Below are 14,974 nucleotides of genomic sequence, written 5' to 3'. Positions count from 1 at the left end.
GGCCCGGGGTTTAGTAACCCTTTAAGGATAGTGATCATATGAAGCCATTTATTTATCACATAGTTTTTTGGCTCCTTTTTTAAATCATAGTGAAAACAGAAATCACTCAAATGGCCTTGATCAAAAGTTTACGTACCCTGGATTGTTTGGATTTGGTACAGACACACAAGGTGACACACACAGGTTAATGGCAATTGAAGGTTAATTTTCCACATCTGTGGCTTTTTAGATTGCAATTAGTGTCAGTGTATAAATAGTCAATTAATTTGTTAGCTCTCACTTGGATGCACTGAGCAGGCTAGATACTGAGCCTGCCACCTGGGCAGCAGAAAAGAACTGTCAAGAGACCTGCATAACAATGTAATGGAACTGTATAAAGATAGAAAAGGATATAAAAAGATATCCAAAGTCTTGAATATGCCAGTGAGTAGTGTTCAATCACTTATTAAGAAGTGAAAAATTTGGGGACCTCTTGATACCAAGCCAAGGTCAGCTAGACCAAGAATCATTTGCAGCTACAACTGCTAGAAGAATTGTTTGGGTTACAAAGAAAAACACACAGGTAACCTCAGGAAAAATATAGGCTGCTCTGGAAAAAGACGGTGTGGTTCCTTCAAGGAGCACAATGCTACAATACATAAACAAAAATGAGCTGCATGGTCGAGTTGCCAGAAAGAAGCCTTTTACAGAGCCAATGCCACAAACAAGCCCTGTTACAATATACCTGACAACACCTTGACAATCCTCGCAGCTTCTGGCACACTGTAATCTGGAGTGACGAGACTAAAATAGAGCTTTATGGTCACAGCCATAAGCACTATGTTTGGAGAGAGTTCAACAAGGACTATAGCGACAAGAACACCAACCACAGTGTGAAGCATGGTGGTGGCTCACTGATGTTTTGGTGTGTGTGTGTGAACTCTAAAGGCATGGGGAATCTTGTGAAAATTCATGGCAAGATAAATGCAGCATGTTATCAAAATACTGGCAGACAATTTGCATTCTACCGCACGAAAGCTGCGCATGGGACGCTCTTGTACTTTTCCAGCTCGACGATGACTCTAAGCACAAGGCCAAGTGGTTACAGCAGAAAAAGGTAATTTTGCTGGAGTTGGCATCACAGTCTCACGACCATGATATCATCGAGTCACTCTGGGAAGATCTCAAACATGTGAGGTTCATGTAAGATGACCAAAGATTTTGCATGACCTGGAGACATTTTGCCAAGACAAATGGGATCTATACGACTTGCAAGAATTCGAGGCCTCATAGACAAATATTACCAGAGACTGCACACTCTCATTGATGCTAAAGGGGGCCATACACAGTTTTAAGAACTAAGGGTATGCAGACTTTTGAACAGGGGTAATTTCAATTGTTGTTGCCATGTTTTGTTTTATGATTGTGCCATTCTGTTATGAATATCATGAGAAATGCATTTTGCATGCTCACTCATGTTTTCTTTCAAAACGGTACATACTGTATATTACCAATTCTCCAAGGGCGTGCTAACTTTTGAACATAACTATATCCTGGGATCACTTTGACTCCTCTTCTTTAGATGAGTATAAATTCCTGGCAGTTTCCAGGTCACTCTTTGCTGCTCATAAAATGCTTGTTAAATAGATCTCAACTTCTCCCCCTATAACTGCAAAATGGCTACAGGAAGTGAACAAATGTATTTTATATGAAAAGCATAATGCTATATTTAAATTTCACCACATATGGAAATGCTGGTTAGATGCCACATATTTAGATATTTTGTAATTTGTATGCATCACCTGCATTCTGTATTTATTTTTTATATATTAGGCAGCACAGTGGCTAAATGGTTAGCACTTCCGCCTGGCAGTACTAGGGTCGTTCGAATCCCAGCCACGGCACCTCCTGCCTGGAGTTTGCATGTTCTCCCTGTGCTTGCGTGGGTTTCCTCCCACACTCCAAAGACATGCTGGTAGGTTAATTGGATCCTGTCTAAATTGGCCCTTGTATATGAATGTGAGTTAGGGACCTTAGATTATACGCCCCTTGAGTGTTAGGGACTGATGTGAATGTACAATATATTTGTAAACCGCTGTGTAAATTGACAGCACTATATAAATACCTGAAATAAATAAATAAATTTGTCATAATTGATTAGGCTGGGAAGGCTATTGGGTACAGTCTTTTAAGTTTCTTGTCTAGCATCTTGTTGGCAGTACCAAAGATGTATTGGATTAAATCTAGGGGCTTTTTTCCTGTGTTGTTTTTTATGTTTTGTGGATATGTGATATTGAAGTGTATATGTAATGTTTATAAAACGTTTTTTGAAAAATAAAATCTGATTTTTAAAAAAGTTAGTCCTTGATTTCGAGTTGTAAAATGATTTCAATATTTTTTTTTTTTAACTTAACACATTGAACACGATAAAATAAATATTCCCCTTTAAAGTATTTGTTACAATTCTTATCCTAGCACATACAGTTTGGGAACTGTCTTCACAGGAAAAAGTGGACAGTATACTCTCCAGCTGTTGGCTGGGAGGGGGGAGGAGGAGAGAGGAGCAGGGGGAGCACCTTACCATGTTATCCTTATGTGTTTCTATTGATGCACACAGGTTAGGGTAACACTACTTTCGTCCATGCATGCAATGGTGACACCATAGGACACTTCAAGAGAAAGGAGCCACCCTGAAACGATAAACCTAAGCAAGCGGTCATGGCACCAGCCTACACTGGAACATAGGCAAGGATTACCAGAATAAAGAAGTTGCATACTCCGTAAATTACTAAATAAGCTTCTGAAAATGTTTAAAAAAAAAAAAAAAAGAGGACCTAATATCACTTTTAGGTTAAATGGCATGTCCATTATATCAGAGTTTAAGCAAATTTACTTACGGTAAACTTTTGTCAAAAAGTAATATTTCTGTATTGGCTTTTTGTGTTTCTCATCATGTATTAAAAATAGATAACAGCAAGCTGCTCAGTCATTCTATAGCTATTAAAAGAGGATGACGTGGAAGTTTTTTTACTGCAAGTGCATATGAGATGTTTCCCAGGCATTCAGCACTGCAAGCTATCGAGTTCATTATAGCTAATGAGAATTGGGTTGCATATATTTGCAAATATATGTAAGGCTTTGTCACCTACTCTGATCAATGAGCGTACCAACATGGAGACAAAGCAATGACTAAAGCTGGCCATACACTATGTGAATTTCAGCTGGTTCCTGATGAATTCACTCTGTGTGTGGCCCTGTCGTCACCCTTTCACCTGTTATCTTTTTATTAAAAAAATCTAAGGGGCCTTCGGATAGTTTTCAGCCATCCAATATGATGCAGCCACCATTCTGGTATGGTTGTCAGAATACAATAGGCCGTGGGAGATTCGTATTGCATGAATAGAGGAAGCTGTTGGATTTTTTTTTTGTAATTTGGCCTTCGGTGTTTATGGCTTGCGTAAATTGAAAACAGGATTTCCTGGAGGTGGTATCAAAAAGTTTTGAGACATGTTTTGTAACTTGCCAACAGATGGCGGCATAAGGCTGCAGTCTGTTGGTGCAGGGAGCACCGACCTTCATAAGTCGGTGTGCCAAAAGACATCATCCTGTATACATCGGGAACTGTGCAACTGGTGCTATTTGGACCACATTCATTACCATGTCTGCTGTTTCATCATTGACAGCAAGTTAGTGAAAGCAAGTGAAATTCTGAGAGAAACTGGGAAAATCTGCCATAGAGACGTTTGACATGATTCGGCAAGTTTACTGCGATGCTGCAATGAGTCCTTTTGAGATGTTTTGAGTGGCATGCATGCTTCAAGAGCATAGGAACATCACTGGAAGACGTCGAGAGATCGGGAAGACCTTCAAGGAGCCCAACCCCTGAAAATGCCTTCTTCCCAAAGATGAAGATCTAGCTCAAAGGTCGCCTTTTTGGCAATGTTGCGGAGATCCAGTGTATCACATAGAATTTCACATTCTCAGTGCTCTGTGAGCAGAGAGCTGGTGACTGCCAGTCACCTCTATCTGCTCCTCCCTCCCCCACGTGTTCACTGGAGTGCTGGACTGTATACGGGGCTGGAGTGGCCTAGGCTCTCAGCGGATCGCTGAGAGGCTGAGCCAGGTGTCAGTCCAGGCTGCAGGGTGGATCCCAACCATATGGTGGGGATCTTTCCCCAGCCTGGATCGAGTATGTGATATCAGCCGACAGCGGGTTTCAGTTTGCTGTCGGCTGAAAACGGGTCACAGGAGTGCAGAACAAACTGCACTCTTGTGATCCACAGAAGTACAGCCAAACAAGCTTTGGCTGTACTTCTCCTTTAAAGGGAATCCGTTGCTTTGCCTTACATGAGCGAAACACAAGGCCACTGAATGTCACGCAAAGAATATAGAAGCAGCTGTTGCTGATCTTGCCTTTGAAAAGACATGATCCTCGGCTATCATGCTGATCCAGTTACTTTCATACTTGTGTGCTTGAATTCTGGATTTCCTGATGTGCATTCTTGTTTCATGTCCATGTCTCAAAGTATTGAAGACAGGCAATGTCAAAAAGAGGGTAACAATGGCAATTTTGTTGTCTCTCTCAGTTCTTTGCAGGGACCTGACTTGATGAAATTCAGAGGCTGTATTTGCACACTGCAGCTTGAAGAAGCTAAGTACAGCACTTTTTTTTTTTTTTTGACTGATTTAAAATGCAGCCCATTGTTTACAATGTGCCTGTACACACAGGCGTGTTAACGTGAGCTGCTTATTCTTGAGTGTAATAAAAAAAAGAAGAAACATCTGCATTCTTAGTATTTTGCGCTGGTACGCACAAATGCGTGCAAATAAGCATATATGAGCATAAATACTTATGTGCTTGTACAAACAAGTGCTGCTTATTCTTGAGTAAAAAAAAAAAAGAAAAATCTGCTTTCTTAGTCAGTATTTTGCAACGGTATGCACAAAAATGCACAACACAAATACCTGAAATTATATCCAGAAATGCTGATGTTTAAACATCAGTACCGTGTGCAAGAGGTCTTAGGCTTATTTATTACTTGTTGATCCTCAGGCTGACAGTGCTCACTTGCTGTACTGAATCTGTGGAGAAGCAGCGTTGTAACCCTAAAACAGAAAGTACTACACTACAACTTTTTCAAACGGCTATTACAAAAGCTTTCAATGGTATATTGAGGGCTCAGAATTTCAAGTCCTGAGCTAGTAGCCAGGCCTTAAGAGTTACTCGCCACCAGTTGCCCCACCCAACCCTGCCTGCTCCTAATTCCATCCTGCCTCTAATTCAGCCCCTTAACACTCCCTTATAAATTATCTCATGAAATGGCACTGTTAAATGTTTTATGCAGAATAAAGTTACAAAAATAAATATTAACAACGTCAACAATATTAACATAATGCAATGTAAACCTCTCCCTCATCTCATGTTCTCCTCCTTCTCCATTCCATGTACTCCTCCAGTCCCATCTCCCCCACCCCATGTCCTCCTCCTCCAATCCCATCTCCCCATGCCATGTCCTCCTCCAGTCCCATTTCTCCCATCCCATGTCCTTCTCCTCCAGTCCCATCTCCCCATCCCATGTCCTCCTCCTCCAATCCCATCTCCCCATCCCATGTCCTACTCCAGTCCCATTTCCCCCATCCCATGTCCTCCTCCTGTACCATCTCCTACATCCCACGTCCTCTTCCAGTACCATCTCCTACATCCCATGGCCTCCTCCAGTCCCCCACTGACAGATCCCTCACGGCCCCACTGATAATGGTACAGGCCACACAGAAGGGTACAGGGCACTCAGCTGGGCACACAGCAGGGCAGAGTCTTTCCTTGGAATGGACACAGAGAGGGGGAGGGGCTTTGGCTCCACATTCTCCCATTAGGAGAGAGGGACCGTCCCAGCAGGGGGCTTCCCAGTGACAGCTCACCCTGACCAGTGTGCAGACCATCCGTCCCGCCCGCCGGTCTAAGAGAGCCCAGTGATTCACCCCCACGTTATTGTGAGGGCTGGGTATATTAAAGTGGAGTCCCAGTCATTTTTGTGTTTATTAAAAGTCAGCAGCTACAAAAACTATAGCTGCTGACTTTCAATAAACAAACACTCACCTGTCCCAGGGTCCAGCAATGTGTTCACCCGCACCGTCCCTTCTCTCCCTATCCTCTCCCTCAGCTTGCAGCTTCACAGTCTGGCGCCCACTGCGCATGCGTGAGTCATGCTGCGCATCCTGGTTTGGTCCGGCAGTCTTATGGGACCTGTGAAGTGTCCCAGAAGACTGCTGGAAGATGGTGGAGAGCTGAACATCTGGCAAACTTAGCCAGAAGTGGGAGCAGGTACCTGTCAAAACCAGGTATCCGCTCCCCCCTCCTCCCCAAAAAGTGTCAAGTATGGCAGTGGAGGGGGGGGGGGGAAGAGGTAAACAAGCGGAGCTTCCACTTTTGGATGAAACTTTGCTTTAAAATACGAAAAGTTCATTTTTAGGCTTTATGTACCCCTTAAGCAAAAATATGTCCAAAAACAATCGTGTTCTTCCTATTTTAAATGTGTTTGCCTCTTGTGAATAAACCGATCACATATTAACCTAAGAATGAAATACATTCAGCCTATACAAGCAGTTTAGCCATGAAACAAATTTGTAACAAAATTTTTATTTTTAGTGGCTAATATCCTAGTTACGGTTTGCCTGAAGCTTTGTTTTGCTCTTAGTATTTCTAGTGAATTTTGTTTGCTCCTGGATTTTATTTAAATTGGTAGCTGCCTGGTCATGATTACGCCAGCAAAGAGTAAACATGGCAAACGAAGGCCGCAAAAAAGTCTGGGAGCAAATCCTAAGAAGAAGCTGATTTATTGTACTGACTCTCCTGGTTAATGATTAGAGATGCTGGTAGTTTTAGTTGGTTTCCTAAGTAATAACTTATTCTGCATGTTTTGAAGTACAGTGCAGTTTTTATTTTTAATCAGTCACAGAAATAAACCATTCTTTAGTTTTTGTTTTAGACTTGTTTCTTAATTTGCATCCTTTTCAATTTTTTTTACAGACCAGCATACAAATGTCTCCTACAAGGCTAAAGTGTGGCATTTTCTGCTCTTTTCCATAAGCTGCCATAAGATGAGCTCCATTGCTGACAGGTAATTTCGCTCATAGAAGCTTTGTTATGTCTGGCAGAGTGTGAAGTGTGATATAGTTAATATCAGACTAGTGGCTAAAAAAAAGTTTAATTTCTGGAACCACCAGTTTTCTATACTCCGGTTCTACAACACAGTTAAAAATACTTGGCCTATTTAATGTCGTTTAGGTTTCTTCCCTACTTATCACCAACTTATATATATATTTTTTTATTGTAATTCTATTTTAAAGTGGAACTACACTGTAACTGAGCACCGCAAACCAAAAGCACTGTTTAATTCATTTTTAATGTAAATGCAGATGCGCCTATCCATGTCTCCATGCTTTATTTTGCTGAGAAATCACTTTGAAAAACACCCTATAGCATTTCTGGCTGTGGCCATCTTGAGTAAGGGCAGATGATTCATGTAGCATTTACTTCCTGGAATTTACCTGCCTTTAGCTCAGATATGCAGGCAGGAGGGTGTGCTTAGCTGAGAAAACCCCTCCTCTCCTCCAGAAGACTCCTGGAATGTAACATCATTTGCCTAGGCAAGAAACCAGGAAGTAAGTGAAGAAATTAAAAAAAATATTAAGACAAGCAAATATATACTTTCCTATCTATTTACTAATGGCAACAGCATAAGGAATAAAAATGTTTAGTGTTCATTGAGAGAGTGAATTCCTGCTTTAGGTTTTTGCAGCAATGACAGACAATACAAAAAAGTTACAGAAAGTGGCGTTTCTAATCCATTTCAAATTTAGTAATATAATGTCATAATATGTTAACAATAAAGTAGATTTTTTTTTTAATTTTAAACTTTAAGGCCCCTTTCACACGGGCATTCCAATCTGGTCCGCCTGTCAGTTTTTTAGGCAAACCTGATTGGACCTTCCATTTTCCTCTATGGAGCTTCGGGTGTAAACAAACATGTTTGTTTATACCCGCCTACCTTTGATCCACTAAAAACGGAGAGATGGGGATTTGTTCCCCTTCCGTTTAGCAGATTGTTTCTGATGGCAGTCAGATATAAATGGACAGACGTCCATAGAGGAAAGCGGGCTGTGTCTGCTCTGCATAGGCAGAGCAGACACAGACCAGCCATCCACCTGCTCAGTGGGGCTCAATGCACATACCCCCATGAGCATGCAGACCCCTTGCGGAATCCGCTTTGTTTCAAAAAGGCCTAAGAACCAAAAGCCATTTGGTGGTGGTGCAGTTTGAGGACCCAAACACTACAGGATTTGCAGGTGTGAAAAAGACTACATGTTTCCTGTTGAAAGCGGAGGCCATGTAACATTCTTTTTTTACGCTGTGTGATGAAATAAATAGCTAATGAGACATCACAGGACTTGGACTGAGCTCTACAGCCATTTTTGCAGCAGTTTTCTTATTCCAGGTCACAATCCTGCGCAATGTCCTTTTGTCTATTAGGTCAGTTGACCATGTCAACAGCGCTTATGCTAATCAAACGTTTTCCCAGAAAATGTATCTTCTGTCATAACTTTTTGATACCATGCCTTGCAACACAAGACACAGATGAATTGGCAACTTCAATCACAGATGTACCAGCTAAGCGGCACCAACACTTTGCCCTAATTGAAGCTCAGTAAGCTCTGACATGATTGTATTACTAACAGCGCATGCGGGGAATGATGAAAGTGAGGCTTCCCACCTGTTAGCTAGGTGTCTCATCACACAGCGGGAGAAAAAGAATGTTACATCACTTCCGCTTTCAACACTAAATATGTCGTCACTTTCACACCTGTAAATCATGTAGTGTTTCCATGTTTTGTCTAACACCTGTATATTAGGCAGAAAGTGATGTGTTGTCCCTGAAGTTCATGTGTTGAAAGCAGAACAAAATGAGCATCGCTGTTCCTTGTGTGAGGGGCTGTGTAGGCACAGGTTGGTCAGAGTGCCCATGCTGATGTGTGTCCGCAGCCAAAGCACCTACAAGGGGCAAGTGAGCATTAGAACTGGACTATGGAGCAATAGAAGAAGGTGGCCTGTTCTGATGAATCAAGTTTTCTTTTACATCATGTGGATGGCCGGGTGCATAGCTTACCTGGGAGAAAGCTGGCTCCAGGATGCAGTATGGGAAGAAGGCAAGCCGGCGGAGGCAGTGTGATGCTTTGGGCAATGTTCTAATAGGAAACCTTGTTCCATTCATGTGGATATTATATTTACATGTACCACCTACTTAACATTGTTGCTGACAAAGTACACCCCTTCATGGAAACGGTATTCCCAGTTGGTCGTGGCCTCTTTCAGCCGAATAATGCGTCCTGCCACACTGCAAAAATGGTTCAAGAATGGTTTGACAAACACGATAACTTGTTTGAGGTTTTGACTTGGCCTCCAAATTCTCCAGATCTCAGTCCATTTGAGCATCTGTGGGATGTGCTGAAAAAACAAATTTAATCCATGGAAGCTTCACCTTGCAATTTACAGGATTTAAAGGATTTGCTACTGATGGCTTAGTACCAGATAGGTCTAGTGGAGTCCATGCCTTGACAGATTGGGACTGTTTTATTACCTACTCAATATTAGGTGGGTGGTCATAATTTCATGGCTGATTGGTGTGTGTGTATATAATATATATATATATAAGTGTGTGTATATAAAATCTGTATAATAGGCCACATAATCATTTTATACTTAGAGCAACTTTCATGCAATGTCTCTGCCCATAGATGATTTATCTGTTGCCCGATCCTGCGGCAAACATATTTTTTTTTTGCACAAAAAAATCTTACTTTTCTAAATAAAAAGCCACTCTTTCAGCCAAGCTTTGATTTGATAAATGGCACTTCTGTGGTCCTATTTTAGAGATGACGGAAGTATTTTTGATGGACTTGTTGAAGAAGATGACAAAGATAAAGCAAAAAGGTATGTGCATTACCCCATTTCTGTGCAATATAAAATCTGCAGATTACTGTAAAAGGTGGCTAGTCTGCCAGATACTATTTAAATCAACCCTTTTATTTGCCAATATTAACATAAAATACTGTTGAACTCTGCGGCAGTCTGTCCCTAGAGACCGTTTTATTTCCCTGTTAAGTGCAGCCTCTCACACAGCAAACATTAGGCAATGAATCCAGGCTGTAATTCACAACCTTCTGCCTTTCTGTGGCAGTCTCGTGTCACTGCTCTCTGCAAGTATATGTTAGTAACCAGAAGGAGCGATTGGAATAAGTGATAAAGGTTTAGCTTCTAATGTTTGCCTAAAATGTGACATTTGTTTTATCAGTAATGGTGCTTTTTAGTTTACTTAAGCTGAACCAGCTGAATCTGATCCATGTGAGGCTGTTCCTGCTTAGCAGAAGTTGATCTAACAGACAACTACTGTTGAATGGGCTTGTTGTCAAATTGTTTCAGTGTATTCTGACAGTGAAGAGTCCCCGCTGGGAGAATACCATGTCTCAGTAGGGAGGAGTCCTCTATCCACCTCAATTGTGTGGATGGAGGGATCCATTTGTGTTTCATCCATTAGGCTACACATATTGAAAAAAAGTGCTGAAAAAAGTCTGAAATTGTGCACATCTCTTTTACAGCACCAGTTGCTATCATCCACTGCTAAGCAAATAATGAGTACACAGAGTAGGTCAAGGCTGGGTAAATATTTATTCCTCTAATGTACTATATAACTACACTAATAAGTCTCAGCCCTAATATTGCAGACTGTTACAGGTTTTGTTCTTCAGTGTTAGTGGTTCTAAAGCCTACACATTTTTGACCTTAATGTATTCCTTGCACTAGGGTAAAAAATGTTTAGGCATCGTTATTGGCCCCTCATTCCCCTTCTACTTACCTGAGCCCTCATTCAATCCAGCACTGTGCATGAGGAAAGAACAAACAGAGGGCGGACAGGCCTAGTGCATTACTATAAAAAATGTTTAATAAGAAATAAAGTAGATGTTGTACTCACAAACGACAATAAAGTCAAGGCACATCATAACAGTCCGCAATAGGGAGTGTAGACATCCAATAGGCTGACGCGTTTCGAGGACTTGCCTCTTTTTCCTCAGAGTCCTGAGGGCAGCAAGGTGTGCATGTTCCAGGACATTCTTAATGTGGTTGTAGCCTGCATCGAGTCCATCCCCAAGCGCAGGAGCATTTGTGTTTGCCAGCACTGTGCATGTCTGCAGCTCTTCTTCCCTCACTCCTGGATCTCACATGCTTTGCTGAGGCAGCAATAACCATTGGCTCCCACTGCTGTCAATCAAAGCTAGTGCCGAGAGGACAGGGGGTGGGGAAGAATCCCTCTGTGTCAATGAACAGAGAAGCATGCCTGCATGAGCGCCTCCATGGGAAGAGGCTTCCTATTTGGGGCACTAACCAGCGATGAGGAGTCAGATGCTCCAGGGGAGACCCAAGAAGAGGAGGTTCGGGGCTGCTCTGTCCAATCTTTTGCACAGAGAAGGTAAGTATAGATATGTGTTTTTTGTTTTTGTTTTGTTTAATTTTGCCTTTTATGGCATCCTCTGTCTTTGTAGTCTTGACTTCTGTTTGATGATTGCCAGTTCTTTGTATACTACAGTGGGCAGTTCTGGTGGGTTCATGGGGTTACTTTTACTGGTACAGGTAAGTTCGAGATAACAGCCTTAATGAGTGATACTGCATAGTAAACATTTTAGTTTCCTAACCACTTCAAGTCTGGACACTTTTACCCCCTTCCTGTCCAGGCCAATTTTCAACTTTTAGTGCTGTTGCACTTTGAATGACAATTGCGCAGTCATGCAACACTGTAGCCATATGAATTTTTTTGCATTTTTTAAAACAGATAAAATTTTATTTTGGTGATATTTATTCACCGCTGGGATTTGAATTTTTTTTAGCTATATAAATGAAAAAGTCAAAAAATTTTGAAAAAATGTTTTTCTTATAAAATTTTGAAAATAAATAATCGTTCTTCATAAATCTTTGCCAAAATGTATTCAGTTATCTTTTTAATAAAAAACAAATAGCCCAAATTAGTTTATAACCAAAAATGATAATTTTTCAAACTTTTTTTTTTTTTTTTTTTTTTATATTATTAAGGTTTTTTTTTTTGCTTTTTTTTAACATACTGTCACCCTAGCAGTACAGTGGGGGGTGATGAAGATTTTTTTTTTTTTTTTTTTTTACACTGATTGCTTTTACACCCATAAAGGCTGTAAAAGCAATCATTTCTCCTTCTCTCTGGCTGCATTCTTGCAGCCATTGAGAAATACTGTGAGAGCTGTGATTGGTCACAGTTATCACATGGTACAAGGCTGTTGTGAATAGCCTTGTACCATGTGATCTCTGTACTCATTCACAGATTTCACATGTAGTAAGCAATGATGTCAGAAGTGACATCTTGCTTACTACTGTTCATGTGATCACTGATTGGCCAATCGGTGATTACATGATCGGGACCTCACACAGAGGTCCCGTACAGCGATTGGTGTTCTGCTGTGTCCAGAGGACGGTGCTGCGCGCTCCCAGCGACCGCGTACGTCCAAAATGGCGGGTGCCGTTTATGAACGGCAACCCGCCCCTGCACTGCCACCATCTTGCCGTTTATATACAGCAGCCGGACGGCAAGTGGTTAAAACAAAATTTCACCCTTTCTCCTCCCCCTTCCTTTACCTTATTGGCAATGTCTTTTTTGGGGTGGGAGGGGGAAGCAGGTACCTGATTTTGACAGCCTCTTGGGACACATCATAGGTCCCATGAGGCTGCGGAACCATTTACTGGGCACGGTGTGGTGGGCAAGCTGGCTGTGAAGCTGCAAGGAGTCAAACTCAACTGCCCACAGTTTAGATGTCAGCACTGGGGACCCAAAGACCGGTGAAGAGCTGGGTGAGGTGAAGGCGGCGCCAGATAAGTGTGTTTTTTTTTTTTTTTTTTGTTTTGTTTTTTTAAGTCAGCAGCCACAGTATTTGTAGCTGCTGACTTTGAACTTTTTGTAGTGTGAAGAGCTGCTTTAACCACCTCCCGCCCGCCATATGAGGAAATGACGGGCACAAGGCGGGGCTCTCGTTCTGGGAGGACAGCATATGACGTCCTCCCGCTCTAACTGCTCATGCACGCCCCCTGGGACACAGCAGATCACCGATCAACGGAAAGAGACGATGACATCGGCTCGGTCATGGGATCATCTGTTTCCAATCACAGCTTATCGCATTTAAATAAGGAAATGCCGGTATCGGCATTCCTCTCTTCTCGAGCTGTCACGCTGACAGCTCGTGAGGAGAGGAGAGCCGGTAATCTGCATTACTCAGAGGGGACATGTACACTGATCATCAGGGCACTGATGAAAAGTGTGCCCTGATGATCGGTGTAGCCCCATCAGTACCACCTGTCAGTGTCTATCAATGTCACCTGCCAGTGCCACATCAATGCCACAGATCAGTGCCTACCAGTGCACATCAATGCCACCTATCAGTGCCCATCTGAGCTGCCTTTCAGTGCCACCTATCAGTGCCAGTTAGTGCCGCCTATCAGTGCCAGTCAGTGCCGCCTATCTGTGCAATATATGAGTGCTGCCTTTCAGTGCCCATAAGTGCCGCCTATCACTGCAGCCTCATTAGCGCAGATCAGTGAGGGAGAAAAATCACTTATTTACAAATTTTTATAACAAATCGAAGAGAAAAATTTTTTTTTGTTCAAAATTTTCAGTTGTTTTTGGTTTGTTTATCAAAAAATAAAAAAACCCAGAGGTGATTAAATACCACCAAAAGAAAGCTCTATCTGTCTCAAAAAAAAATGATAATTTCATACAATGTTGCATGACCACGCAGTTGTCATCCAAAGTGCGACAGCACTGAAAGCTGGAAATTGGCCTGGGCAGGAAGGGGGTGGGGTATAAGTGCCCGGTAGGCAAGTGGTTAAACACAGAAGTATTTGTCTTGAAAAACATATATAGTATGGAAGTTCAGACATTGGAGTGATGATGATAATTTTTTTTGAGGGGGGGGGGCTTGTTCCCGCTTGCAGTACTTTCTGATGAGCAATCCGCGTAAAATCTGATTTTTGCATAATACATATGTTGGATCAGTTTTCTCAAAGAAAACCCCTCACTGTTTTCCTCAGATTCTAATGTATTGTATTTCACTTACAGAGTGTCTCGGAACAAATCGGAGAAGAAGCGTAGAGACCAGTTCAATGTTCTCATTAAGGAACTTGGCTCTATGCTGCCAGGCAATGCCAGGAAAATGGATAAATCCACAGTGCTGCAGAAAAGCATCGACTTCCTGCGCAAACACAAAGGTATGTGTATGATCAATGTTATATTGTCAGGGATGTCTTTCAGAGTTCTAGGATCCAGACCTTCTTTCTGCTTTTCTTTCAAATAAGCCATGCTGTATGTTTCCATTTTGATAATTGTTGATTTTACTGCGTGTTTCATATCCTAGCAAACAAGTGTATCTTCACATGTGTTTTGGTATTAACGCTCACACCTTTTTTCTACAGAAATTAGTGCTCAGTCAGATGCTAGTGAGATTCGACAAGACTGGAAGCCAGCTTTCCTTAGTAATGAGGAATTTACACAGCTCATGTTGGAGGTAGGAGTGATTTTCTTGTGTTTTTACTTATAATCCTGCAGCAGCTAAAAATGTATATGGTAAAATTGTTGAAGGCCTAGTTTTGAGAAAGGGGGAAAAATACATATTCTTAACCAGTACAAGAACAGTAAAAGTTTGTTTACCCTTTTGATTTTAGGCCCTGGATGGATTTTTCTTGGCTGTTATGACAGATGGAAACATAATCTATGTGTCAGAGAGTGTTTCTCCCTTACTTGAACACTTACCTGTAAGTAAAAGTGCAAATTAATTTTTTTCTGTGCAAAACTATGTGGGATTGTGCTTTTTGTTGTAAGAGCTATCTACAAAAGTCAAAATATTTTTCTGGAAAGAGGTTAAAGCATAG

General features: G+C 41.6%; 1 protein-coding gene across 1 annotated transcript in view; it reads left to right on the top strand.

Annotated features, from left to right (window-relative positions):
* The window catches only part of CLOCK (clock circadian regulator), a 144,884-nt gene that overhangs the window by 74,645 nt on the left and 55,265 nt on the right, over positions 1–14,974 (top strand). Inside the window, exons 3-7 of the mRNA XM_089669267.1 lie at positions 7,007–7,097; positions 9,908–9,967; positions 14,166–14,314; positions 14,519–14,610; positions 14,768–14,857. Of these exons, the coding sequence (XP_089525393.1) occupies positions 7,078–7,097; positions 9,908–9,967; positions 14,166–14,314; positions 14,519–14,610; positions 14,768–14,857 (411 nt within the window). The 5' untranslated portion in view covers positions 7,007–7,077. The remainder of the gene's footprint in view (positions 1–7,006; positions 7,098–9,907; positions 9,968–14,165; positions 14,315–14,518; positions 14,611–14,767; positions 14,858–14,974) is intronic.

Source organism: Staurois parvus, unplaced genomic scaffold (assembly GCF_062004578.1).
Source record: "Staurois parvus isolate SC_StPar_1 unplaced genomic scaffold, SC_StPar_1.0 ptg000071l, whole genome shotgun sequence".
Taxonomy (NCBI): Eukaryota; Metazoa; Chordata; class Amphibia; order Anura; family Ranidae; genus Staurois; species Staurois parvus.
Note: the sequence above shows the minus strand (reverse complement) of the source record. Positions and strands in the feature narration are given on the sequence as shown.